The sequence below is a fragment of the Lonchura striata genome, chromosome 32 (genome assembly GCF_046129695.1).
Source record: "Lonchura striata isolate bLonStr1 chromosome 32, bLonStr1.mat, whole genome shotgun sequence".
In the NCBI taxonomy this organism is placed as follows: Eukaryota; Metazoa; Chordata; class Aves; order Passeriformes; family Estrildidae; genus Lonchura; species Lonchura striata.
Window position 1 is genome coordinate 199,857 of NC_134634.1, and position 25,987 is coordinate 225,843.

At 51.5% G+C, this 25,987-nt stretch overlaps 1 protein-coding gene across 3 annotated transcripts in view; it reads right to left on the bottom strand.

Moving 5' to 3' along the window:
* Window positions 1-25,987, bottom strand: part of AAK1 (AP2 associated kinase 1) — a 56,795-nt gene that overhangs the window by 5,291 nt on the left and 25,517 nt on the right. The window contains exons 5-21 of one of the 3 annotated variants that reach the window (XM_077789229.1): window positions 24,928-25,049; window positions 23,527-23,608; window positions 21,923-22,055; window positions 20,902-21,005; window positions 19,897-19,976; window positions 19,029-19,183; window positions 18,668-18,948; window positions 18,287-18,493; window positions 17,597-17,817; window positions 16,760-16,917; window positions 16,277-16,393; window positions 14,799-14,891; window positions 10,388-10,489; window positions 9,403-9,504; window positions 8,563-8,673; window positions 6,069-6,173; window positions 3,128-5,178 (exon numbers count right to left, since the gene is read on the bottom strand). In XM_077789229.1, the coding sequence (XP_077645355.1) occupies window positions 5,084-5,178; window positions 6,069-6,173; window positions 8,563-8,673; window positions 9,403-9,504; window positions 10,388-10,489; window positions 14,799-14,891; window positions 16,277-16,393; window positions 16,760-16,917; window positions 17,597-17,817; window positions 18,287-18,493; window positions 18,668-18,948; window positions 19,029-19,183; window positions 19,897-19,976; window positions 20,902-21,005; window positions 21,923-22,055; window positions 23,527-23,608; window positions 24,928-25,049 (2,268 nt within the window). In that variant the 3' untranslated portion in view covers window positions 3,128-5,083. Of the gene's footprint in view, window positions 1-3,127; window positions 5,179-6,068; window positions 6,174-8,562; window positions 8,674-9,402; window positions 9,505-10,387; window positions 10,490-14,798; window positions 14,895-16,276; window positions 16,394-16,759; window positions 16,918-17,596; window positions 17,818-18,286; window positions 18,494-18,667; window positions 18,949-19,028; window positions 19,184-19,896; window positions 19,977-20,901; window positions 21,006-21,922; window positions 22,056-23,526; window positions 23,609-24,927; window positions 25,050-25,987 lie in introns of those variants that run through there. The other 2 variants (XM_031506733.2, XM_077789230.1) reach the window with 2 other exon arrangements.

Here is a 25,987-nt window from a genome sequence, read left to right on the forward strand (position 1 = left end):
AGCTTACAGCTTTTAGTGAATCCTAAGTAGCAGCTATTTTAGTAGCAGCTATTCTTTTTAACCACTGCCAGACAAATGATTTTTAAATACTCCACACCATGACTTTAAATCAAGGAGCAGAGCTCCAATGACCTGGCTTGTTTCTGCATTGGTGTAAGAAGGCAGTGCAGGGAGAGGCTGTCCTGCCCTTCTCCAGCTCCAAGAGCCACCAGGAGGCCTTAGGACTCACACAGACAAAACAGAAGATCTCTTACCTTCACAGAACTACTTGGCAGGTTAGAAGTGTCATTGGACTCGTTAGCAAGAGGATAGGAGAAAATCACATGAAAACTAAAACAGCAGGAATTGCAGGAAGAATGAGGAGGGTGAGGAGGCTGGTTGGTACCCAGGGTCAGCAAGGCACCAACCAACACACCCTGCAGTGCCAGAACCACACCCAGGGAAAACTCTGCCCAGGTGAATTGTTCATGTTTGCACACCCATCACAGCCCTCGGGCACTGCTCCTCCATCACACCCACAGACACAAAATAGCCCCTTCTCCATCACTGCTCACAAGTAAAGACACAGCAGCCGTTGATGAGGCATCAGAACCAGAATTTATTGGGAACTCTCACCTGGGTACATCACACTGCTAAATAAAGACAGCGCAGCTGTGAGAACATTGCACCTCCACAGAAATCCCCTCTCCTGCAGCCCGTGCTGTCCACGCTGGCTTTCCCTCAGGGCCCACTCTGGGATTCCAGGAGCAGCAGGCTCCCAGGAGGGTGGTGGCCTACCCTGGCCAGGGGTCACTGGGACACTCTGAGCTACAGCAGGACCAGCTGCTGCATCATGGAAACGCCTCTGGATCCACATGGATCCAGGGGAAAAGGCATTCAGCATGCAGAGCAGGGTCGTGCACAGCAAGGGCCCACTCTGCACAAGAACAGCACATCTGGGTGGAATTTCTGACTTGTGCAAGCCTGTGCCCACACAAGTCATGGCATTTGGGACAGTGAGAGAGGGAGGACAGCAGCTAAACCCATCTGCTTAGCAGCACGCAGCTCTGAACATGGGGACACTGCACAAGGAGCAGAATGCCCTGGTTTGGGAAAAATTCCTCTTTCTGATGTTCTCTGTGCCCATTCACGTGAGAAGGGCACCAAATGCTCAGCAGCAGTTTTCTCCTGTACAACACTGGTGTGTATAATATTTGATTCCAGGGTCAGATATACATACTAAAGAAGATTCCAAACTATACTCAGGCTCTTTTTCAAGAGGGAGAACCTTAAAAAAAAAACCTCTGATCACTCAGTACCCCAGAAACACACTCTGCAGGTATTCAGACAGCAGCCTGAAAGAGTTTTACCCCAGGTGACAGCTCTGGCACCTGGAGTTTCCCCAGCTTCCAGGGAAAACAGTGCCCTGAAGTGGCAGAGTACTGAAATAACCAAGAGAAAATCGAGAAAATATTTACTCCCTATTCACAAGAGGCAAAGCAGTCACCACAATGGGTGAGGATCTCACTTCTGGAGCAGAGCCCAAAAAAAGGTCAGGGGAGACAGAGAAACTCCTGGAGTCTAAAGCTCCCCTTTCACCAGGAAACTCTCCTGATTTCATCAAGCCAAAGTCAGGACAAAACATCCAGGAACAGGCAGCTAAAGATCAGCACAGTTACCAGTGTGCAGAATTACTAGTTTGGAATTTTGAAGGGCTCAACAGCCTTTTATCACTCCTTCATTCTTGCACTGTGCAGGTTTTCCTTGTACTGCAATTCCTAGAAGCAAACTGTTCCAATTTCTAGAAGCAATCCCATTAAACAACAGCACAGAACTAACCCCACCCAGCACTCCCACCAAGGAGGAACAGCACAGCACCAAAGGTCAGGGACACCTGTGACACTGCGCAATTTGCAGGATCAAGTGTTTCTGCTCCAAGCCACTCACAGTGGGAGGCCAGGAGGCAGAACGAGCCCTCAGTTCCAGAGGAAAAGGAATTGAATGCTGCAGTCCTGGCACACCAACCCCCACCCCACCTCCCAGCAGCTCAAGAGCAGCCTGAGCCCTGCACAGCAGAGCAGCCTCAGGCTGGGAGATGCCCCCAGAACAAGCCCAGCCAGCAGCCCCTCCTGGCTCCCCAGGACCAGCACACTGAGTGATTTTTAAAATAAGGTGGTTTTGCACAGTTTTAGGCCAGAGAACACCATTATGGTTCCTTCACAAGAAGCTCCCTCTAAAGTGTTTTTGCTTCACACAGATCAGCTCGAGCTGCCCTGGCCTGTGCTGAGTGGGCTGGAGGAGGATGATGCAGATCTGCCACAAAGCCAGGATTCTCCCACCACTGTCCCAGCAGGCTGCACAGCACCTGAAGCCCTGGCCAAGGAGGTCTCAAAGGATCCTGAGAAGACTTGGACAGTCCAAACCCAGGGAGCTGCACCTTCTGTTTTGGGACAGATGCTCCCAACACAGCAGATACTGTCAGAAATGAGGCGGCTGACTGAACTCATCTGGTTAAAGATGAACAGGAGGTTTCCAAAGGCAGGGGCCCTTCCCAGCCTGAGCCCCTCAGAGTAAGCAAGAACCAACACTAAAATTCCAACTATTCCTTTGAATCTCTGCCACTCAAAGACAGAGCTTGTTCCTGCACCCAAAGCACGACCTGAGGTGAAGGGAAATTGCTCCACGTGCTGTGTTTGACCCTGACAGGAGATCCACCAGAACAGCTCCAGCCCCTGCTGCCATCCCAGCACCAGGGCACTGCCATGGGCAGAGCAGAACACCTGCTGGGGTGGCACTGAACCCCTCCTGAGCCCTTCAGAGGGGACAGGAACACCTCCAGCCAAGCTCCAGCACGGATTCTCAGCCCCTCGGGGGACACCAAGCGTGTCCCCTGGCAGAGCTGTGCCCTCAGGGCAGCTCTCACACAAACCCTTCAGCTCTGAGCACCAGCCCAGGCCCCTGGGACACTCACAGTTTCTGGAGAGTTTAAAATGAATCCCCAGTCTCCACTCATCTCTCAATTCCATTCGCTCTGCAAGCACATGGTGAATATTTTCTGGTGAAGGAGGTTTAAGAACAGACATCTCTAAAATATCGTATTTCCACCCACACCCACGAACAGCTACTTGAAAAAGCAATAAAATAAACATTCACATCTGCTTATTTAATAGCATTATTAACAACCCAGTGCATTTGTCATTTTTTCCAGAACCCTTGAACAAGCGCCATTAGATTTAAAATCTTAAACATTCTTTAAAAGTACTTTAATTCACAGAAATCTTTGTTTCTAATATACAGTAGATGGTTACTTTTTAAAATCCATTCTCTTTTCATATAATCTCAGTATCTGACTATACAATAACTTTCTATCTATAGCGTCTTCATGTTTTCCAGTCCAGCTCACCTGTGCTTTAGGAATATAAAACAAAAAAATAATAAAGTTCTATCCACAATTTTACTAAGGTCATTTCCATAGTTCTCATGTAAAGCTTCTCTTGGAAAGTGCAGTATACACATGTAATGATACAACACACGTAAGCAATACTTTTATTAGTAAGTGTAGGTTTTAAAAGAAGAGTAATGTAGAGACACAACCGATGGGAGTTCTATGTACAGAATTTGTTAAACTAAGTGTCGGGCTGGGGAGGAGATGGAGGGAGGAGAGGAGGAGTCACAAACTTGGGGTTCTTCCCTTCCCAGCGAGGTCAGCACAGACACATTCAGTCGCTCGCACTTTCGCACGGGGGAACTGCACCGGTACTAATACAGCTACAAACACAAACACGGGGAGCAGGAAAGCTGGGGAAACTCCACTGCAGAGGGAGAGTCCTTCTGCTCAGAGAGGGCTTTCAAATACGAGATAGAAATTCCAGACTTTGTGGTAAGCCAAGGAGAAGGAGCTGAGCGGATCCAGCTATGACAAACCAAGCGTGGGGGGAAGGAAAAGGGAGAACCCATCGAGTTGTAGCAGCACTGATTTCAAACCACCTGAACCGAGGGCATGCGTGGTCACAGAGACTGGGGTGGAGAAAGGCCCACAGGAATCTTTGTCTACTGAAACAATGGCTCCATACTGAACTGGGGTGCACTATAGCAGTTACAAGAGAGAATGGAGAACCCAGAACAGATACCAGATGCTTGACTAAAACCAGGATTAAAAATAGACAAACAGCCGTAGGACAATTTGTTTCATACACCATTTACAATAGGTTGAGGGGATTTTCTTTTTTTCCAGTCAAACACAGAAAAGAAGTCACAGAAAATACATCTGCTGCTGCCACAGCGCCCTTTTCACCCCAAAAAAGGCCAATGAAACACTAGTCACAGCCATACTCACATGGATTTGGTTCAAAACCTTGTCACGCTTCACTTAGGGTCATTTCTGCAGCTTTAACAATCTGGTTTTTACTTTTGTCCTTTTTTTTCCCCCTTTCTCTGTTTTCCCTCCCCCAGGAAGCGCAGTTTGTTCCCAGCAGGATTGTCAAACAGCAAACCACGAGCTGGGGGCAGCTGGAAAACTCTTCATGTGCACCATCACCAGAGTATGGCCGGGAGGAACTCAGGGCTTCCTCCTCCTCGGAAGCAATTCAGAGCCACCAGCTCTCCTGCCCCGTGTCCTGCAGCTGAGGGACGTCCCTGCCACTGTCCCCTGGCCCCTGCCCAGCCGTGGGGACAGGGGAGAGCAGCAGAGCCACAGCCCAGAGCCCAAAGCCCAGATGGGGCCGCGCTGCTCACGCCCGGCTCCGGGAACAGGAGGCTGGGCCAGGGTCACAGAGCAGCCCCAGCTCCTGAGCAGGGCCCGGGGGCTCTCAGGCTGCTCCCCTGGACACAGCCACGGGACAGGGCAGAGGGAACCAACCTCCCAGGGCCTCACCAGCCTTACAGACACCAGGCTGCCTGGAGAACTGAGCCAGAACTTCCCCAGGGCACAGCAAGGCAGGGAGAGAGGTGGGTGACCGTCTCCTGTTGGCAGATTTTTCTCTTAATTAAAGGAGGGAAAAAAAGAAAAGAAAAGCCCCAAAGAAGCACAAGGAAGGGAACTCTTCTGGCAAGGAAACCGGAGTGTGGGTACGTTACAGAAACTGCTTCTGCTACTGTGGCACTGCTACAGGTCTATGAGCTGATCCACCAGCAGCAAAGACCTGGCTATGTTGGGAAGACTGGACTCAGAGCTTCCACTGTTGTTTCTAGAATGCCCACCTGGAAGTGTGAGAGATAGGAATTCAGTATTGAGCAGGACACACACACACACGACAGTTTCAGAAGTTCAAGATCAAGAAAGAAAGAAAAAAGTCAAAGCAAAACAGAGAATTTGCTCAAGCTCTTCTCATTATTTCTATCACCATAGCAATGAATCCCCTGCTTGGTGCTCCACCCTCTTCCCCCAAACCAAACCAGCACAGCAGCCAGCAAATCCCTACAAACCCATTCTGACCACAAAGTTTATCCAGAACCCTGGCCTTACTAAGGGATCTCTAAAACAAATTCAAGGACAGGTCAGAATTTTAAATCTTGAAATCTCCTTTAGGAGCACCTTTGGGTGCTTTGAGCTGCTTCCAGGAGAACTGGGCTGTCGTGGGACTGGGACTTGGATACTAAAGGAGAGACCCACAGGATGGTTTGGGCTGAAAAAGACCTTAAAGAGCATCTGGTTCCAACCCCCCAGGGGTGGCCCAGCCTTGGGAGAAATCCCTGACTCCCAGCAGGAGCAGAGTTTGTAATGCCTGAGCTGCTCCTAACGAGTGTCAGCCTCTGACAGCCAAGACTAGTGCAGAGCAGGGGCTCAGCACACTCCTGCTGTTGACCAAAAATGGGAGTTAGGGAAGCCAAAAGGTTCTGTGACCAAACTGAAAAAAAAAAGAAGACAAAAAAGGCTTAAAAAAATCCCACAAAAGTGATCAGCTGCCCAGGCACTGCCCTCCAGGCTCTGCCTGCCCAGAGCTCCTCAAGGAGGTGGGGACAGACCTCTGCTATTTCACAGCTCAGACTGGAACCAGTCACAAGTGCCACAGCACCACTGCCCCAAAACTAATTTATATATCCACTCTGCCTTTTTTCCTTCCCTTTTGCACTCCCACATCCTGGCTTACCTTGTGAATTTTTGGATATCAACACTGGAATTGGGTCAAACTCATCTTCTGTCACTTTTTCAGAGCCCTCAGGAGCATCAAAGCCTGATATCAGGTTAGTATCTTCTGCAGCATAGAAGAGAAGGAAGGGTAAAGAAGCAAAGACAGCAGAGAGGCTGGTTAGAATTGCCAGGAAGTGTTAGAACATCTTAATGTCTTCAGAGGCAGCGTTTAGATGCAGGAGTTTTATTTAAAAGGTGAAATGAAGCTGGTAAGTCTGGGCAGGAAAGAAGAGAGGCAATGAGATACAGAAGTGGAGGGGATCAAACCAAACCAAGCAAGACCCAGAACAAAACCTGACCAGTCTGAGGGCTCAGCTGGAAGCCGTGGCAGAGGCTCAGCCTGGCTCTCTGGCTCCCAGCTCTCATGCACAGGGAGAGGAAAAGGGCTGGGGGAGAAAAAACAAACCACAGAAGAAATTCCAGTCATCTATATGAGACAAAACCCTGCGCTTTCACCCGCTGCAATGAAACAAGAAGGGCAACATGAAGTCAGATTTCCAAGGAGTTGACCTGCCTGGAGAGTACCCAGATATTGTGAGAGCTTTTCCAGAGGCCCCTAGGGCAGTTCTGGGAGATAATTCCATTTATTTCAAACCACATCAGCTGCAGTTCAGCACGTGGTGGGAGGCACTTCCAACCATCTCCACAGATGAGATGAGATTATTTATCCACCTCATCAGGCAATTATGTGTTTTCAGAGCCTCTCACACTCCCTGGGCATCACTACTTGTTCCTTCAGACACCTCAAATACCCTCCCAAATCTGCTCCCCAGCTCCTATGAAGTGTTTCTGAAAGCCCAGCAAGGACACATCAACCCAGCAGTTTTCATTCCTGTCTGACTCCTGCTGGGAATAAAAGATTTCCACCTAAAGCTGGACAAGATTTAACAGGTTTGGGGAGAGGGAGGTGAGGCAAGAAAGCACTCGTGGAACTACTCTGTGCCCTGGAGGATCAGACCTAGGGAAAACAACCCCCAAAAGCTGTAGGAGAGCAGGGCTGCTTTTCCATGATCCCAATGAAAAAAGGCTCAGAGCAGGGCTGCTTTTCCATGATCCCACTGATAAAGGCTCAGAGCAGGGCTGCTTTTCCATGATCCCAATGAAAAAAGGCTCAGAGCAGGGCTGCTTTTCTATGATCCCACTGATAAAGGCTCAGAGCAGGGCTGCTTTTCCATGATCCCACTGATAAAGGCTCAGAGCAGGGCTGCTTTTCCATGATCCCACTGATAAAGGCTCAGAGCAGGGCTGCCTTTTCAGCCCTTCTGGTCCCACTGGTGCCTGGAGCACTGCAGCTCCATGGGCTGATGACACCCAGGGACAGCAGCACCTGTCCCAGAGGTGTTTCAGATCATCACCAGCACCAGCACTGGATAAACTAAACCAAAAGTAAAGAGTGAGACTGATGTTCAGTTAATAACCACACCCAGAGCTAAAAGTGAGGTTTGGAAAGAAGCCCTCAGTGAGTTCTGGAAGATTTTAGCACCTTGCCCCGCCCCTGCTAACTGAGTCTCACCTTCCTCAGCACACACAGGCCTTTCCATCCCAGAGGACAGCCCTGGCAGAGCCATGCAGTAAATTCATTTTCCCATTAAGCCACAGCAGCACACCTGGCCTTTGCTGTGCCCCAGGATGGAGCAGTAAGTGCTCCACACCCATTTCAGTGCAAAGGGAAGGGGCACAGGGGTGGATCTCAGCTCTGAGCAGCAAGAAGGACTGCCTGTGCAACCCCAAAGCTCTGGGGAAAGCACAGACTCATTCTGAAGTGCTGTCAAGTGCAAAATTTGATTCCAGGCTGGTTTTGGAGCAATTCCTCTGAGGCCAGAGCATTTCTGTTGCTACAGGGACACTCAACAAAGGAGCCAAGCACCCCCCAGCTCTGAGGGGCACCAGGAATCAGCTCTGCTGCTCTGGGCCCATCTTTCAGGGCAATAAATAGCCCAGGAGTCCTGGCCTTCCCCTCAGGCTCTCATTCAGGTTGGCTGTGGCACTCCAGCTGGACTCAAGAACTTCTCCTGACTGGGACAACGTTCTCTAGGGCTGCAAGAGCTCATCTGCCCGAGATGCTAACTCCAACAAACCACAGCAAATTCTTTTTGCTCCAAAATCTTGTGACAGATGATGATCAGGCTCCCTTCTGGAATTAATAATGCAGGAAAACCACCAGTCTCAAAGGCCACGAGGAAGAAGCAAACCCAGAGTGCAGTCACTGAGGGAGGGCTGCACACAGCCCACCCTTCCTGCCTGCTGGATCCCACTCCATGGAAAACAACACCATTCTGGACAAACCCTGGCTTTACAGTCAAGCTGAACACTCGATTCTTTTTCCCCCCTTAGAACATCAGTGCACATTCCAAGTTTGAGCAGTTTGGGAAGAAAACAAAGCAGTGGCTTGGAGACAATAAAGCACCAGAACAGGGCAGAGTCTCTGTCTCTGAGGAGGAGGGCCAGTTTACCTTTGTGAGGCTGAGCTGTGAAAGCTACAGGAGCAAACTCATCCAGGAGGTCAGCAGCAGGGTTAGAGAGCAGAGAACAGTCAAGCAGAGAGTCTTCCCCAGTGAGAGAGTCTGGATCCAGGTGAGCATGGACAGGACACAAACAGGGTTAAGCTCTCATTGCCACATCCCCCTCAGGCACAGCTTTGGTGCCAAGCCAGCACAGGAACTGCCACTTCTGGTGATGGAGGAGATTCCCTGCTCCCAGTGAGGGCACAGAGCACCTCCAGCAGGGCTTTGTGCCCCTCTGGAGCTGAGCAAAGGAATCCCTCAGAGGCAGGTGACAGCTCTGCAGAGAGGAGCTGCAAACCCAGCTCAGCCCAGCTGCTGTGGGCAGTGCCCAGCCCAGGTTGCACAAGGAGAAAGGGCTCAGGAGCTGCTCTGTGCCCCCCAGGACACACCAGGGACTGCTCCTGAGCTCTGAACCACCTCGTGGAGCCATGCACCAGCACCTCCAGGGCTGGGAGGCTGGGCTCAAGGAACATTGCACAGCACCACAGAATCTCCTGAGTGGGAAAGGACCCACAGGGATCAGAGCCCAGCTCCTGGCCCTGCACAGACCCTGAATTCCCACCCTGGGCATCCCTGGCAGCGCTGTCCAAAGGCTCCTGGAGCTCTGGCACTCTCTGGGTCCGTGCCCACTCCCTGGGGAGCCTGGGCAGTGCCAGCCCCTCTGGGGAAGAGCCTTCTGCACTCCCCCCAAGGAGAGGAGCAGCCCAGAGCACTCCTGAGCTGGCCCAGGTGCCAGCAGTGGCAGAGCAGCCCCCGGGGAGCAGGCAGAGCCCCTGGTGCCTCACCAACCTGTTCTGTTGGAGGCCACGGAGTCGCTCTGGGACACGAGGCGCTGGGGCAGCGGGGCCTCCAGCCCCGGGATCAGGCTCTCCACAGCCACGGCAGCTTTGCCTTTCCAGGGGCACAGGAGAAGCCAGAGGTTAGTGTGCAAGGAAAAGCAGGAGGAACTGAGGCAGGAGTTGTCTGAATCCTTTACTGGCCCTGTAGAGTGTCAGCTCAAGGGTTTGGTTGGTTTCGAACTCTGGTTTCAGCTTTCATTTATTTTAATTTGTACAAGCCCAATTTGAAACGCCCAGAGAGTGGAACAGGAGGTCACTAACACCTGCCCCACAGCTGAACAGGAAGAAAATATCCACAAAATCCTTGTCCAGCAAAAGGAAAGCGGTGACCACTAGAGTTCCCTTGCATTCAGAGTAACTGACCATTAAAATTCAGACAACTGCCAGAAACTGCCAAAGTTTTGCTGTTACAGGGAGTCGGGTCCTTCCTTTCTGTCAGAGCCACAGGTCACACCCAGCTGGGACCCACCCACAGCAGCTGATGGCAACAACCCCAGCCTGCACTCCTGTCTTCAGGGCACCTGGCAAGTAAAACACAGCTCTGCAGCACCCCAAAACCCTGCCTGGAGCCCAGGTGTGGGAGTCCAGGGCACCAGGCTCACAGCAGCCACCTCTGCTCCCAGCCCTGCCCAGCCCAGGGAACGCTGCCCTTCCTCCTCCTCCTCCTGCTGAGGGCCACAGAGACAGCCCAGCCATGGTCCAACACAAACTCTTGACCACAAAGAAAGGTACTTCTGCCATACCTTTCTTCAATCAGCAATCAACTTTCTCTCTCCCAAGGCCCAGCAGTGCCACTGCCAGAGCAGAGCAGCCACCAAGTACCCACCCCAGAGGGAAAGGGCAGCTGTGCCTCAGCACCTCCATCCCTTCCCAGGGGCTGCTCTGGGGGTCAGGGGGAGCATGCAGGGGGGCACAGGGGGCACAGGGGCAGTTACCATTGACAGTGTCTGCCGTGCTGCCGAAGGGGTCAGCCAGAGGCAGCAGCTCGGGGAGCAGGAGCGCAGGCTCGGGAGATTTGAGGCCCTCAATCAGTTTTTCTGGGGCAAGCAGGAAAAGGAATAAAGGAGGCAACAGAGAGAAAAAGCAGAATGAAGAAGAAGACACCATTAATCAGGAGCTCAGCTCGCTGTGCTGTGTGTGAGCCCCAGAGCAGCACCTGCACCACAGGTGGGAAGTGGCTCCAGCACAGAACCCTGAGTGCCCCTGGCTGCAGAGGACCTGTGGGAGCTCAGCCACCCCTGCCATGGCAGGGACACCTTCCACGAGCGCCAGGGTCCAGCCTGGCCTTGGACACTGCCAGGGATCCAGGGGCAGCCACAGCTTCTCTGTGCCAGGGCCTCACCAGCCTCACTGAAAAGATTCTCTCTTTAACCTAAAACCCTCCTCCTTCAGCTCAACACCACCATCCCTTGTCCCACCAGGCCCTGCCATGAAGTTTGTCCCCCAGCAGCACTCAGAGCCATCAGAGGAGCCACCTGAGAGAGGTGAGGACATCCTCACCCACCGTGGGCTCCTCTCCCAAGGAGCCACTGCAGAACAGCCCACAGTGCTGCCACTGCCATAGTTTTTATATATATATAAAACATATATAAATATGTATAAAAACACAGAGGGGGATTAAAAAGTGCCCTCTCAGCACAGCCACACACTGCAACCTTTGAGATTTGTCAAGTTCCCTCTTCCTCACAGTAAGAAATTCCTGGTTGTTTCCTATCAGAGTAAGGAAAACATCTGCATAAAGAGCAGAGCAAGAACCTGCAGCTGATGGGTCTTGGAGCATCCCCAAGAGGCTGATGCTGGTGGCTCCAGAGCCTGGAAAACCAAATCACTTCCTCCAGGAATGAAAGCCTCTCTCTTCTGGTTTGCACCAACACCAGGAGGAGCAGCAGCCACTGAATTAACTCAGGATTTGTAGCCTGGGACAGGCAGACAGGCCAGACCCCACCGTGCACGGGCTGAGGAGCAGAGCTTTGGGCACTGGCCTGCTCTTCAGACCCCTTTTGCAGCACATGCACACACCTGATGGAGCTGACAGTCAGCCAGACTTTGCATCTGCAGCCAGCAGGGCCAGAGGCTCTGTAGCCATGCTGCTTTCACTGCTGGCCACACACCCCTTCAGCCACAAACACCCAGAAAGCATTTTAGGAAACACCAGAGTTAGGAAAAAACATCAGTCGAGATAACACCAATCATATCAACATCAAAAACGTCAAATCAAGAGGTGAGAGAGGCAAAGGGGCTTGGGTTAGAGCAGGCTATTAGAAAGAACAAGGACTCCTGACAAGTTGCGAGTTAAACGGAGCAGAGGGCAGAGCTGTGTGCCAGGGCGAGGACGCAGTGCCCACCAGGCAGGTGGGGCACACACAGGCTGGTACTCACTGCAGGGCTGCCCTGGGCAGCACACAGCTCAGCAGAGCACACAGCAGAGTCCTTTCCTTCGGGGGCCAGCTGGGAGAGAGAGACAGGGCTGTGAAAATCCTGCCAGGGAGGGACACGGCCAGCAGGGCAGCATGGCACTGGCCAGGGTTTCTGCCTGCTGACTGATGAAGTTTTAGCAGCTCAGAACAGCCCTGAGTGCTGCCAGGCTGTGGTGCTCCCTGGGCCAGGCCAGGGAAGCTGCACTGCCACTCTCCTGCAGAAATGGATTGGTTCTCACACAGCAGGGGCAGGAAGAGAAGGGGAATAAAGGCAAAGGGAATCAGGGCTCTGCAAACACCACGGAGCTACCAGCACAACACTCAACAGCTGTGGATGTGACAGCCTGCTCAGAGACAGAGAAAGCCAGAAAAGCTTTCCCAGAATGGGCCTGGGAGACCTTAGGGAGCTGGAGATAAACAGTGATAGCCAATCATTATAAACAACCTGCAGGTGTTGTTTTTCTAATATCTGTTTTCTTGTTATTCTCCTAAGATTGTTTACACATGGGCATCTTGTTAATTATTCAATCAGGTGATTGATTCAATGACCAATCATCTTGCTAATTCTTCAACCAGGTGAAATGCATTAATTAAATGACCAGTCATCTTGCTAATTCTTCAACCAGGTGAAATGCATTGATTCAATGACCAATCAGGCCCACCTGTGTCAGACCAGTGTATAAAAGAAGAATTCAGTAAAGACTGAGGCACTTATGCCACTCAGCCTTCTGATGACTCTGGGTCATTTCTTATTAAACAGGGACAAACACTGGCTCCTTAAGAGAGCAAAACCAAGCAATTTTAGTTTCACCTTCAAGATCTCAAATATTTGTAAAATAGTAAATTCTCCCCGCTACAAATTCAAAGCCCAGGCAGAAGAACACTGGATGCTCTTTACACTCATTTAGCTGGGATTCTCATGGTCTGCTGGCTTTATTGCTTTAAATCATCACTCCCCCACCTTGTCCTCCCAGTAAATACAGCAATAAATCCATCATTCCCACATGAGCAGTTGCCCTTTTGCATCTTCCCAGCTCAAGATGTAAACCCAGACCATTAGTGCACACCCACAGCTGCTGTGCCTGCCTAATTGTGCATGTGCAATTACTTTATCTCAATGTGTTATCTTGGTGCAAATAAATCCTCAGCAGAAATACAGTTGTTTATCAGAGCTGTTCTGAACACCCAGGCATAGCTGGGCACCCAGTTATCTTCTCAGAATTGATGGGCCTGGAGTAGAGTTATGGTTATTAAAAACATCTCATCAAGTGTTTTATTCCCAAAAAAATAAAATGCCCTCCTCCATCAGTCGGAGTGACCCCACAGAGAGAGTTCCCCTGACCAACACCCAGGATTAGTCAGTGGTGAAGCCTGAAATAAGCTCATTAAGAACAACTTGGCTCATTTTCCTGCACATACACAAGGAAATATGTTTTCAGCATGAATATTTAATTCTCCCTTATTTTAACAGATGTTTTGCCATATTTTTACATCCCTCTTGCCAGCTCCTCTTCCTAGCTATAATTCCATTAAGAACTGCAGCCATTAGCCAGGGGAGGAGGAGGAGGAGGAGGAGGGACACCCACTGCACCTGCACCTCCAGGTGCCAAGGGGAGCAGGTCTGTGGCCTGAGCTGAGCTGCAGCCAGGTGAAAACCTGAGCTCAAATCCAGAAGTTTGATCTTTTCTGCTGAATTTACAAGCAGACAAGCCCTCTTAGTATCAAAGCTAAGGACTGGTCTGTAGCCCTAGTCCTTGAGAATATTCATGAGCTCCTGGCCTCAGGTTTTACTTTAAAAAGAACAAACAAATGGAAATGTCTTTTTTGGGTCCTCCAAAGCAGCAGTGAGCCAGAGCCTTGGGCTGGAACAAGGATGGGACTGCAGCTGTGCTCTGGGGCTCACTGACGTGGGACCTGCCACACACTCACCAGAGGGCTGAGAGAGGCTCTGAGATAAAAACATCCCCAGATTCCAAATCCCACCGATTTGCAAATAAGCTCCTAAGCACTTACATAATCTTGTGCTAAAAAGTGTTGGCTGCTGCAGTCAGAAATGTGCACAGAAAAGGCTTAGAAGCAGCACTGCAAAGTAAATGAAACAGCACCAACTGCACTGGAAAACCTTGCCAAATCAGAAAAGGTCACATGTAACTTGTGCTTCACAAGATGCTCAGATTTGCAACAGACTTTGGAAGCCAAAGAAACACTGACTCTTAGAGGAAAGAAAGATTAACAATAATAAAACCTACAATTTCAAGGTTGGAGGCCATTGGAAAACAGGTAATTAATCACCTGGGGATTATTTCTCACAGGATCTTGGAATGGTTTGTGTTGGGAGGGACCTTAAAGCCCGTTCCATCCCACCCCTGCCATGGCAGGGACACCTCCCAGGTGCTCCCAGCCCTGCCCAGCCTGGCCTTGGGCACTGCCAGGGATCCAGGGGCAGCCACAGCTGCTCTGGGCACCTGCGCCAGGGCCTGCCCACCCTCAGGGAACAATTCCTGATTCCCAAAATCCCATCCAGCCCTGCCCTCTGGCAGTGGGAGCCATTCCCTGTGTTTGTCCCTCCAGGCCTTGTCTCCAGCTCTCCTGGAGCTCCTTCAGGCGCTGGAAGGGGCTCTGAGCTCTCCCTGGAGCCTTCTCTGCTCCAGACTGAACAACTCCAGCTTTCCCTCCTAGGAGAGGTGCTCCAGCCCTCCCATCACTTTTGGCTTGGCAAGCTCAGCCTCCAAAGACACCCACCTACACTTCTGGCATTAGGAACAAAGAGAGAACCCCAGGCCCTGCCATGAAAGCCATCCCCACTGCCACAGAGCCCTGCAGAGCCTGGCAGTGCCCAGGACTGCAGGTGTGCCTGAACAGCAGCAGGAGATTGAGAGGCCAAAACGAAGGCCAGGACTGCCCCCCTCAGCCCCTCAGCTCGGGTTACCTGGGGTGTCGGATAACGGGAGAGGAATGAAAGGGTCAGGCACAGTCAGAAGAGCAGGGCTAGAGTCCAAACTCAGAATGTCTTTCGTTTTTTCTGCTGGTAGAGTAGAAGAGAGGAAAAGAAAAGAAAAGGCAGAGTGAACAGAGAAGAGGAGAAAGCACAGAGCAAAACCCCAGCACAGGCAGAGCCCCAGCTGTGGCCTGACACAACCACTTTTTAGTGTGCTACTAAAAAGAATGAAAACCCAAACAAAACCACTGTTAGCATGCAGCTCTCCAACACTATTTGACCCACAGATCTCAGAACATTCCCTGGCAGGGAAGAACTGTTATCTGCCTTCACAGCAGCACAAAAGGTGAAAGGCTTCACAAAGGACACACAGCCTATTTGTTTGCAGTAAAATCTGCAGCACTGTGCACCAGCCAGGCTGGGACAGGCTCCTGTCTCTGGGGAAAGAAAGAGAAGGGATGGAAGTGCCCAGCCCAGCACCAAGATTCCCAAGATACCTTCCCACGCCAAGCCCCAGCACTGGTAAGTCAAGGGGCACATTTTGAAGGCAGACACTGCAGGAACTGACCATGGCAGAGCAACCACAGAGCCCAGGGCACACAGATGCTCCCCAGGCTTTGCAGAAGGTGCTTCACAGCTCAGCGTGGAGCTGCTGCTGCTCAGCATCATCCACAAAGGCTGATGGAACATCAGAAACTGCTCACAGCTGGACAAACTCGGAAAACAACTCCCCAGGGAGCACTTTTGTGTCAGGGACTTCAACTCCTTAATTCTCCAGCAAGGACCAACATACCAGGCTCAGTTATAAGCTCCCCTAAATCTCCTTTTATAAACAGAAATAAGCACAAATGGATTTGTCACTCCTTGCCCCACAATGCATTCTTCAAGAGTTGTGTTTCAGTGAGGAGGCATCAGCCAGGAGCATTTGTCACCAGGGGGAGGATCCCTGGCTCCTGGAGCTCCTGGAAGCAGCTTTCCACCTCTGTGCTTGGCAGGTCTGAGCTGCCCACAGTGAGAACTGATGCTGAAGGAGTAGAAATGAGCAGCATCATTCACCAAGGGTTTTTGGCACGGAAGGGGCTGCTCACAGCAAAACCTTAGGACACAAGGACCAAAGGAAAACCAGACAAGGTCCCACAGGCAGAAAAACTCCTCAGTCCAGCCACATTGGAGCCACACAGGTTTTACTCCTTGTTATGAGCTCCATGGAACTTCCACACACTAAGAAGCTTCCTTGGGAACTCAGGGCTCAGTTTTTTCCCCCACCACAAGCACACCCCACCTTTGCCTCCACACAGTGTCCTGTCTCTGCCACCCAGCTGTGACATTCCCTCCTCTCCTGAAGTGCCAGCCCTATCCCCTGCAGCTCTCAGTGTCCATGCAGCTCTGTTTGTGCCAGTTTTCCTTCCCTTTCAAAGGGGCTCTGGCCAGGAGCTGCCCTCCCATGCTGTCCATGCTCCCAGACTCACCTGGCCCAGCAGGGAAGGAGGAGCCACCGAAGGCATCCGCCGGGGCCGCGGGCGCAGCGGGCTGGAAACCTGGGATCAGGTTCTCTGTGGAGCTGCCTGCCTTTTCTGGAGCTTTCCCTGGAATGCAGGCCCAGAGTTAGGGGCACATCTTCTATTCTGAAAGCAGGCTGCTCATTTGTATTTTTAGGACACTGTTCTACTAGGTGACTTAAGGCCCTTGCTGCAAATCCCAACTTGCAGATGAAGCAGAGTTTAAACTGCAGCTGCCACAGGCACCTGAGCAGGGACACTGTCAAAGCAGCTGCTACCTCTGCCTTGGAGGCAGAACTGCAATCAGAAAGAACCTGGGAGGGTTTAGCCAGAGGACTGCAATAATACAGAGGACTGTAATAATACAGGGCACCCGAGCAGTCCCTGCCCAAAAGCACCCACGGCACCTTCCCTTCCAGAGCAGGTAGGTGTCACAGCACCCCGTGCACCTACCATCCCCCAGCTTGGCAAAGTCCTTGTTCAGCAGCTCCTCGGCTGTCAGCTTGGAGAAGTTGTCATCATCAAAGGGGTTCCACGTGGACATGTCGGGGGGGTTGTAGACATTCTGCTGTGAGGTCCTTGGCGAGCCCGAGGGCGTGGTGGAAGCAGATCTGGATGGGATCACCCCAAGCAAGAGCCATTAACCACCCACATGAAACCCCCTGGCCAGCACCATCAGCTGCTCCAAGCAACTACACTCTAATGACTTCCCAATTAAAACATCCAGGGGAAGTTACCGCAGTCCCATGCTCAGAAGCCTGGGAGCACTGAGGCTGAGGACCCACATCTCAGGGGTTAAAACCAACAACCAAAAGGCTTTTTGCCTGTAGACACTGCCAAAGCAACCTAGAAAACACTCCTAGGCAATCAGAGCTCCATTAAGATCTCCAAGACCATCAAGTCCAACCTTCAGGAAGCGCTGGTGTCAAGCAGTGAGAATGAAGTGCTCACCAGGGCTGTGGCTGAAATGACACTGCCTTTTGTGTGCCAGAGAAGGCCCTGGTCACCTCAGACAACATCAGGACTGTGGGGCAAATTTTCCAGCACTTCCTGCCAAGCCCTAAACTGAGGTCTTGAAGGCAAAGACTTGCTCAGAGTTTTGTGCTTACCTCCATTCAGAGCTTTGCATCCAACACCTCCCAGAGCATTCAACAACCCAGCCCCTCGCTCATACCCCACACAGGGACCCTGGGACTACTTGGACTTGCTGAGGCTGAGCCCCAAAGCCCTGGCACCTACTTGGGCTTGCTGAGGCTGGCCAAGAGCTGACACCCAGGGCCTGGCACCTACTTGGATTTGTTGAGGCTGGCCTCAGCAGCTGCAGCCTGCAGCAGCTGGGTGGATTTGCTGGCGGGCACGCCGAACACGGCGCTGTGGGTGACGTCGCTGAGGATGCGGCGGTGCCCCGCGCGCTGCGCCTTGGGCGAGGACGGCGGCGTGAGGGAGCCCAGCTTCTGCCCCTGTGCCTGCTGCTGCTGCTGCTGCTGCTGCCTCTGAGCCTGCACCTGGGCCTGCCAGGGGAGGAAAGCACAGTGACCTTGCTCAGAATGGCAGCCACGGGGAGAAAACAGCTCCTGCTGGAGCACCCAGCATTCCAGTCATGGACTGGGAGAGAAAACAGCTCCTGCTGGAGCACCCAGCATTCCAGTCATGGACTGGGAGAGAAAACAGCACCCAGCATTCCAGTCATGGACTGGGGACAGTCTGGAGGGGAAAAGCCAAACACAACAAATGTGGTAGGGGGATTTGCTGCTCTGCAGTGTTTCAGGATTACAGCACAGGCAGAAAGTCTCTCCCCTTTCTGTGGTGCAGCTCTGGAGGTAAAACCTCCATTAGGACTTGGCAAAGGCTGGCTGGGCTCAAACCTGCTCAGGGGTAGAGAGGCTGAGATCCAGAGCAGAGGTGGAAAGAACTCAGATCAGCACTCAGGAGCTGGCAGAGGAGCATTTGTACCCAAGTCCCAGAGCCCCAAGGTCTCACCCCCTGCTCCTGTGGCTGCGCCGGTGGTGCCGTGCCAGGCTGGGCCTGGGGCTGCTGCTTCTGCTGAGCTGCTGCTGCTGCTGCTGTGGTCTTCTGCTGCATAGCTGCCTGCTGGGCCAGCAGCTGCTGCTGCTGCTGCTGCTGCTGGTAGTAGTTCTGCATCAGCTGCTGCTGCTGCGCGGGCGCTCCTTGCTGCACCACTGGGAACTGGGAAACAAGAGGTTGGACGTGTGGTGGACCTAGACCAAGTCCTGCTGCAGGACACACAGGAAGTGCCTAAGAGCTGCACCCATTCCCCCCAAAAGAGCAGGAACTTGTCATAAACACAAAGGTACAGCCCCGCAGACACAGAGATGTGATGAACCCAGCACACACACCCACCTGCTGTGCCTGCATCATCTGCTGCTGCTGCTGCTGCTGGAAGTAGGCAGCCTGCTGCTGTTGCTGCTGCTGCTGCTGCAGGAGCTGCTGCTTCAGGAAAAGCTGCTGCTGATGCTGAGGGGTGGCCTGGGGCTGTGTCGAGGGCACCTGGGGCTGTGCCTGGGGTGCTGCTGCCGGCTTGGCCTGGGGCTGGGCTGGAGGCTGTTGGGGGGCTGCTTTTGGCTGGGGGGTGCTGGCAGGGAGCGAGGGCTGGGCACTGCCCAGGGCAGCCGGGCCTGCAGCTGGGATGAGAAGCCAAAGGCAGGTTAGGTCACTGCCTGAGGCACACGGGGGAGCAGGGGGCACACAGACACTTGCTCACCCTGGGGCTGAATGGCTGCCTGGGCTGTGGCTCTCTTCCTGGGCGTCAGGGCTGGCTGGATGGGCAGAATTCCAGGGTTGGGCTGGGTCTGTCCTGCTTTAGGTCGCTGGCGGGGTGCTATGGACGTTTCTGTCGTAGGGATGGGGTCTGTGAGCCTGTTGAGGAAGGAGGAGAAGGAAGGGCAGTGAGCACAGCCTGTGAGCTGGGCAGCTGCTGCACAGAACACACAGCAGGGGTAAACACTCACCCACACCTCAGCAGGGTGTGACTGACAGAGGTGACATGCTCACAGGCACCCAGGCACAGTGAAACCTCCTGCATGCATTCACAACAATTAACCCAACACCATCGTTCTGACTCCTCTGCCAGTCGTGGCATCCTCTCCTGGTGGACAGCTGGGACTTGTCAAAACCACTCAACTTATATCCAACTATTTCCTACAACATATTGCTTGAAACCACTCAGACTTCTGAATGAGCACATGAAGGACACAAATCAGCTCGTGAGCAGCTGGTACCTTTGGGCAGAGTTGTCTAAACTGCCATCTTTGGATGCACTTTAACTTCTATACATGCACCCCAGAATCAGGTCACTGAACTCTCTGCTCAATGTTTACTGAGCTCCAAAAATGCACAGCAAGAGAGAGGAGCAGCTATGCCCCCAGCCTGCTGTGGTTTGTAGATACCAAACTGTTCTTGATAACTAATGAACCTGATATCAGATTGTTTCTGAGTCAGGGACAATAACTGTGCTCAGTCACCACTTGGCAGCTGAAGTCCCAAGGAAGCAGCTAAACAATAACACCTTTTCTAATAAACAGCAGAGACAACAGGCAACAAAAGGGGGAGTAAAAAGCAGGTGGGATTACCTGGCCTTTGGTTGACTCTTCTTTGCAGCAGCTTCACTTGCTTTAACTGGGTCTGGGAGTTTAGCAGGGATTGGAGAGTTCTGCAGATCCCAAAAATGCCCAGTTTGGTATTTCAAGGGCAGAAAACAGAGTCAGAAATAATGTGCAAAAACATCACAATAAAACAGGGAGATCTGGGCATCCCCAAAGCAATTATTCCTCATGTGGACACATAACAAACACTACAAGGTTCATGCCATGGGGAGACAGGAGTTTGGGAGAGTCTTTACAAAGGAAGAAAAGAGGGCTCAGCTTTTTGACCACTGAGCATGGAATATGAACATAAAGCTCCACAGCACAATTTTTTAAAAGACATGTCATTTTTAAAAGACAGCCAGGGGACAGTAGTGACAAAATTTATTAATGATGCTATAAAAACAAAGGCATAGTAGAACCCAAACTACCTCTTATTCATAAAGACCATAAATCATCACCTGAACATGGGGAAGAAAAAGCCCTAAGTTTCTATTTATGTAGAAACAACAAAATAAAATGTCTGTCACAGTCTTCATAACAATGTAAGAAAATAATTGTCAACTCCATTTTGCAGATGAAGTCTCTGAAGAGACACCAAGAAGGGGCAGATGGTTGTGCAAGGTCTGATGCAGTTCAGATGCCAAGTCCCAGCCAAGGCCCAGAACTGCTGTGCTCAAACCCAAGTGCAGGCCAAATTACACACGCTATGATGAGCGTGCCTGGAAATCAAATTTCCCAAGCATGGCCTAATTTCCCATGTTCACATGCATGAGATCTCTTGGTTGGCCTCACACTGGTGACTGGGTGAGGAGGTAAATCAGGGACAAACAGAATGAGAAACTGATTTCTGACCCAAAAAATCCAAACCAAAGCGTGCTGTTACAAACAAGACCCTCCTAATTACAGGACTGGGGAACAACCAAGAGGACAGAGGCAAAAGCTCAGAATTCATCAGCTCCCAGAGCCCCCTCAGGCCACCCCTCTGCTCACCTGGACGTTCTGCACCGGGCAGTCCTTCTTGGCCAGTTTGAATGCAAAGTAGGACACCTGATAAATGTCAGGCCTCTTATCAGGGTCTGGCTCGAGCATGTAGCCTGGAAGAGATGGAGATGCTGAGATCAGAGCAGCAGGACACACAGATGCAGGGCAGCACATCACACTTGATCTAGCAGAGGACTTTTCTGTGCTGAGGGTGGGGAGCCCTGGCACAGGGTGCCCAGATTTGCTGTGGCTGCTCCTGGAGCTCTGGGAGTGTCCAAGGCCAGGTTGGAGCAGCCTGGGACAGTGGGAGGTGTCCCTGCCATGGCAGGGGTGGGATGGGATGGGATTTAAGGTCCCTCCAACCCAACCAATGCTGCCTGGCCAGGGAACAGCACCGGGTGGGACTGGGCACGTCAGGTGAACCCACAGGAAAAGGGTTGATCCAGCCCTGGTGTGCCAGCAGGGCAGGGAGACAGGGCAGCCACAGGCACCACTGCAGACAGCCCACATCAGCAAAGAAAATACCAGCCTGCTCTGCAAACACATCCAACTCTGTGTGAGTCAAGACTGTGGCTAGGGAAAGGAAAAAAATCAAAGGCTGTGCTGGAAACAAGAGAGCTTCCCCAGCTTTGCCAAGAGTAGTGCATTGTACACTTAATTACACATTCACTCTAGTTACTGGGATATTTATAAATCATTTCAGTTCTGTTTCCCAGTTCACAGGAGATGAATTCTTATCACTAGCCTAAGTCACTGTGGTGTTTTCAGTTCCTTATCCAAACAGATTTATTACAGCAGAAATACGTTTCTGCATAAATAGCCTTATTGTCAAGCTCCTGCAGGACCCAGAGCAAGGCTGTGTGTGCTCCTGCCCTTGCACAGAGCTGCCTCAGCCTGGCCAAACAGAAACCTCTTTGTGGGGCCCATCTCCTGGGGGTGAGCTGCTAAAGCAGCAGGAGATCACTCCCAGCACCTCTGTGAGCAGCTGCTGCTCTGCAGGGCTGCGGGAGCAGGGCCCTGGCAGACTCACGGATGAGGCAGTGCATGTCCTGCGAGTGCCGCGAGTTGTCCGGGATGGTGAAGTTGCCATCACAAATGGCCACCTGGCTCTCCCCAAAGGGCAAGGTGAAGTAGCACAGCTTGTACAGCAAACAACCCAGGGCCTGCAGGGAGAGAGAGAACAGACTGACCACGCTGAAACCATCCTGGGCTCCTGCTGGTGCCAGGCCTGCCCCAGCCCCCTGCGAGGGACCCGGGACAGGCACAGCTGCAGGGGAGGATGAACATGCACAGCTCTCCCTTGTCAGACTCTGATCTGGGGGATTGCTCATCATCACACCACCCTGTGTGTCACTGAGCAGGAAAAGCCCTTCTGCCACACTCTGGGAGGAAAGAGCAAAGCAATAGCACAAATAAATGGCAATCATCATCATTAATACATCCATTCTGACAAAGAGAAACCCAAACTGTTTCCAATACTAAGTCCAAACAACCTTTCAACTGCCATAAATAAATGCCAGGGAAGTACAGCTCATTCTGCAGGCTGCCAGGTTCTGCCACCCTTCTTTTGGCACCAAGAACCACCACCTCTTGCAAAAGAAAACAGTTTTTGCACAAAGGGCTAATTATGAAACACTCCCACCACCTCAAAGGGGGGGGGGGGGGGTGGCAGGAAACATTTCCTAATCCTAAGAAACTCATCATCAGCTCATCTCTTTTGTCACAGGATTTCACAATGAAATTGCACGCTGGCTTCAAATAACCTCGGTAAGGTTTCAGGGAAAGGGAGGCTCCAGCAGGACAAGCCCTGGAGCAGGCCTGCAGGCTGAGGCCACAGCCCAGTTGACCCACAGCAGCTGCTGCTTCCCCAGCCAAGCTCACTGAGGGGACTTTCAGATGTCACACCAACAATTCTCCCTCTTGTAGATGCAGAACTACTGAGCATACATCAAAACTCTCTTTTTCTGCTTCTACCATGTTACCTCCTAGCTCAGGGCTCCAAAATAACCCAAAACATGCTCTCAGTTAGCATTTTAAACACTTTTAAACACGTGCTGATCTGCCACTCCAGACAGCACAGACTCTTTCTCACCTCTGTCCCACCCAAAGGAGACCAGGTTAGCCAGGAATGAACCCCACCACAGCTGGATCTTGTTCCCACCATGAAGAAAGAGCATGGCAGGATTGCCCTGATCACCAGAAACAATGCAGAAGTTTGGCCTTTGGCCAGTTTGACAACTCAGCCCTGTGTTCCACAGGATCAGCACACTGCTGCTGCTGGGGCAGGGCCATTTTTTCAGGTTTCTACTCAATCCTGACCAGAACTTTGATTCCACATACCAACAACCCAGCCCCAGCACAACCAGCCAAAACACCCTGAATTTTCTGATTTAACTCTTATGATAGAAAATCACATTTGCCCCATTCAACCCTGGAGTTTCATCCATCTCTAAATTCAAACCACACAGGAGGAGCACACAGTCAGCTCCAGCAGCCTCCCTGCTCAGCAGGAACTCATCAGACACATCCCCAGAGGAATTCTGCATTCCAAAGCTGTCCAGGATCCCAGAGAAGGAGGCCAGCCCCGTTTCCCTGCGTGGCACTGAAAGCATGCCCAGGGTTTGCCATACATACCCAAATGTCTGCTTTTGTAGTGATGAGTTTGCCACTGTACAGGTTCACCATCTCTGGTGCTCTGTAGGACAACGTCGTGTACCTGCAGGGGAAGGTGGATCAGGGACTTCAAAAGGAGCATATCAGGTATGTCACATTCCCAAATAACTCAAAATTCACTCTTTCCCTGTTCATTTTAAGGAAAGGGATGCTAAAGGTATCTATTGGAAAAATCTATACACCTCAAACAATAAAACACCCTTCAAACTGCCTTGGGAAGCCAAAATAATAACCACAACCCTCTCTAAAGCACAGAATTGACCACAAAACTGTGCAGTCATTTTAAAAACAGAAACATTCAAGGATTTAAAGCATTAACAAGGTCAGTCATCAAACGTCCTCTGCAATGCCCTCACTGCAGGGCTGTGGCCAACTGTATTACAGAGATTGTAAATGGATCTGTGGTCCTAAAAAGTAGATTTCCACATCAGGAGTCCTGCTCAGAGACACTCTGGCAAGGGATGGGTCACTGTGTGCCTCAAACCAGTGAGAATCTGCCTCATCTTAACAGATCACAACAAACAGAAAAGCTGGAAACTGCTCCACAGATTATGAGGCTGTTCTGGTAAGATTTCCTGCCAGCAGGTCTGTCTTTGCTGCCTGCTGCTCACCCTGATCACTGCCAAAGGCAAAGGTTTTGCAGGCTGAAGTGTACAAGTAGGGCACTCCAAGGGACTGCAACTGAAAACTCCAGCCAAACAAACCCAGGAAATCCAGGCAGGTGTAGCTGAATCCCAGCAAAACTCAGGCATCTGTAGCCAGCCATTCCTAATAACAGGAGTGGCCAGTCTGCAGCAGTGATGCTGTCAGAACTAAAGCAAGGCCAAGGACAGTGTGCTCCAGCCCTGACCCAGGGCTCACTGAACTGAACCCCTTTTAAAAAGCACCAAGGGGCACCAGAGCTGCTGCCAGGACAGCTGGCAGTGTGTGGGGCAGGAGGAGGAGCTGGACTGAACCCTCCAGGAGCTGGCACTTCCCATGCAGAGCTGGGATCACGCCAGTCAGTGCCTGGATCCGTGGGGAGGGGAGCTCAGCCAGGATGGGATTGTGCCACCCCTGCCTGGAGCTCAGAGGAGCCAAGACAGATGAAGGACAGAGACAGCCTGACCCTGCACAAGACAGAACAGGTCACTGCCTCACTGAGGTGGGGCTGCTTCTCTGCATTAATCTCAGGTCCAAAGCAATTACATCAAGCTCAATTTATTGTTTCACCTTCCCCCAGGCACTCATTCACCTGCAGCAGACACTGCCATGCAGCACAGCCAATCTGCTGCAACAGGCTGAGCAAAATGAACCCCAGCACAGGAGAAAATTACCCTTCAAACACAACAGAGCTGAGCTGAAAAGGCAAAGCACACTTACTTCTTGATCTCCTCCTCGACTGCGTTCACCCCCTCTGTTTGAGGGTTCTGGAATTTGTTGGTAGCACTCCCAAAGTCACACAGGACGTAGTGGCCACGGTCATGCAGCAGGATGTTTTCAACCTGGCAGCATCACAGACAGACACAGAATCACTCAGACAAAAAAATAGTCAGGGTTTGGTTTTTTTTTTTTTCAGATGAGTCAAGGTTTTAAGTGCCTGAAGACATATCAGACACATCTGACACTAAAGCTTAAAGTGACAGCAAAGAAAACAGGCATCAAAACTGTCACATCTCCTAAAATAGACATCAAGTCATGTAACACTGCCTTCCATCCTGCCACCCCTCCCTTCTCCTCCTGCAAGCACATTTCCTTGCCTCTTGTAAGACTTCAGTGTCCCAGTGCCTTTGGGGCTCACCCTTCCTGAGCTACTGTGGCCCTGGTCTGGCCTCTGACCTGGGGACAGGAAATCCAAGCTGTCCCAGCTTTACAAAGGGTATAACTCCTCACAGTCTATGGGGCAGAGGGGAGGCAAACAAATGACACACTCACTTCCATATTTATGAAATTAAAACATATCTCCAGGTCTTTGTCTGCCTCTTACCTGTCCCTGAGGGTCTCGCTGAACACAAACTTCAGCTCACGCTCACATTTATTTGCTTGTTCTCAGAGTCTGCTGGGTGCCCCACAGTCCCTAAACAGGGCTGCAGCAGCAGAGGCTCCCCCAGGCTGCTGAGAAGACCCCCTTTCGTTCAAATATGATTTGGTACCTTCAACCAGGCAACAGAAACAAATAAAATCAACAGAAACCTTCTGCTCCATACTCACAACTGTGCATTAACAAAACTCTACCTTGCACCCACCTAAGGAAATTGCCTGTTCCAACACTGACTTTAAATGTGTGAAACCCTGCGTTCAGATCTTTGCTTTGGCAGAGCACCCCGTGTTCCAGCTCCTCATCTGTGCAGCAGCACTAACAGCATGTTCTCTTGAGGGAACACACCATTTTTCATGTCTTTATCTTCAATCAGTGTCAAACACTCAGATACAACAACGAGAT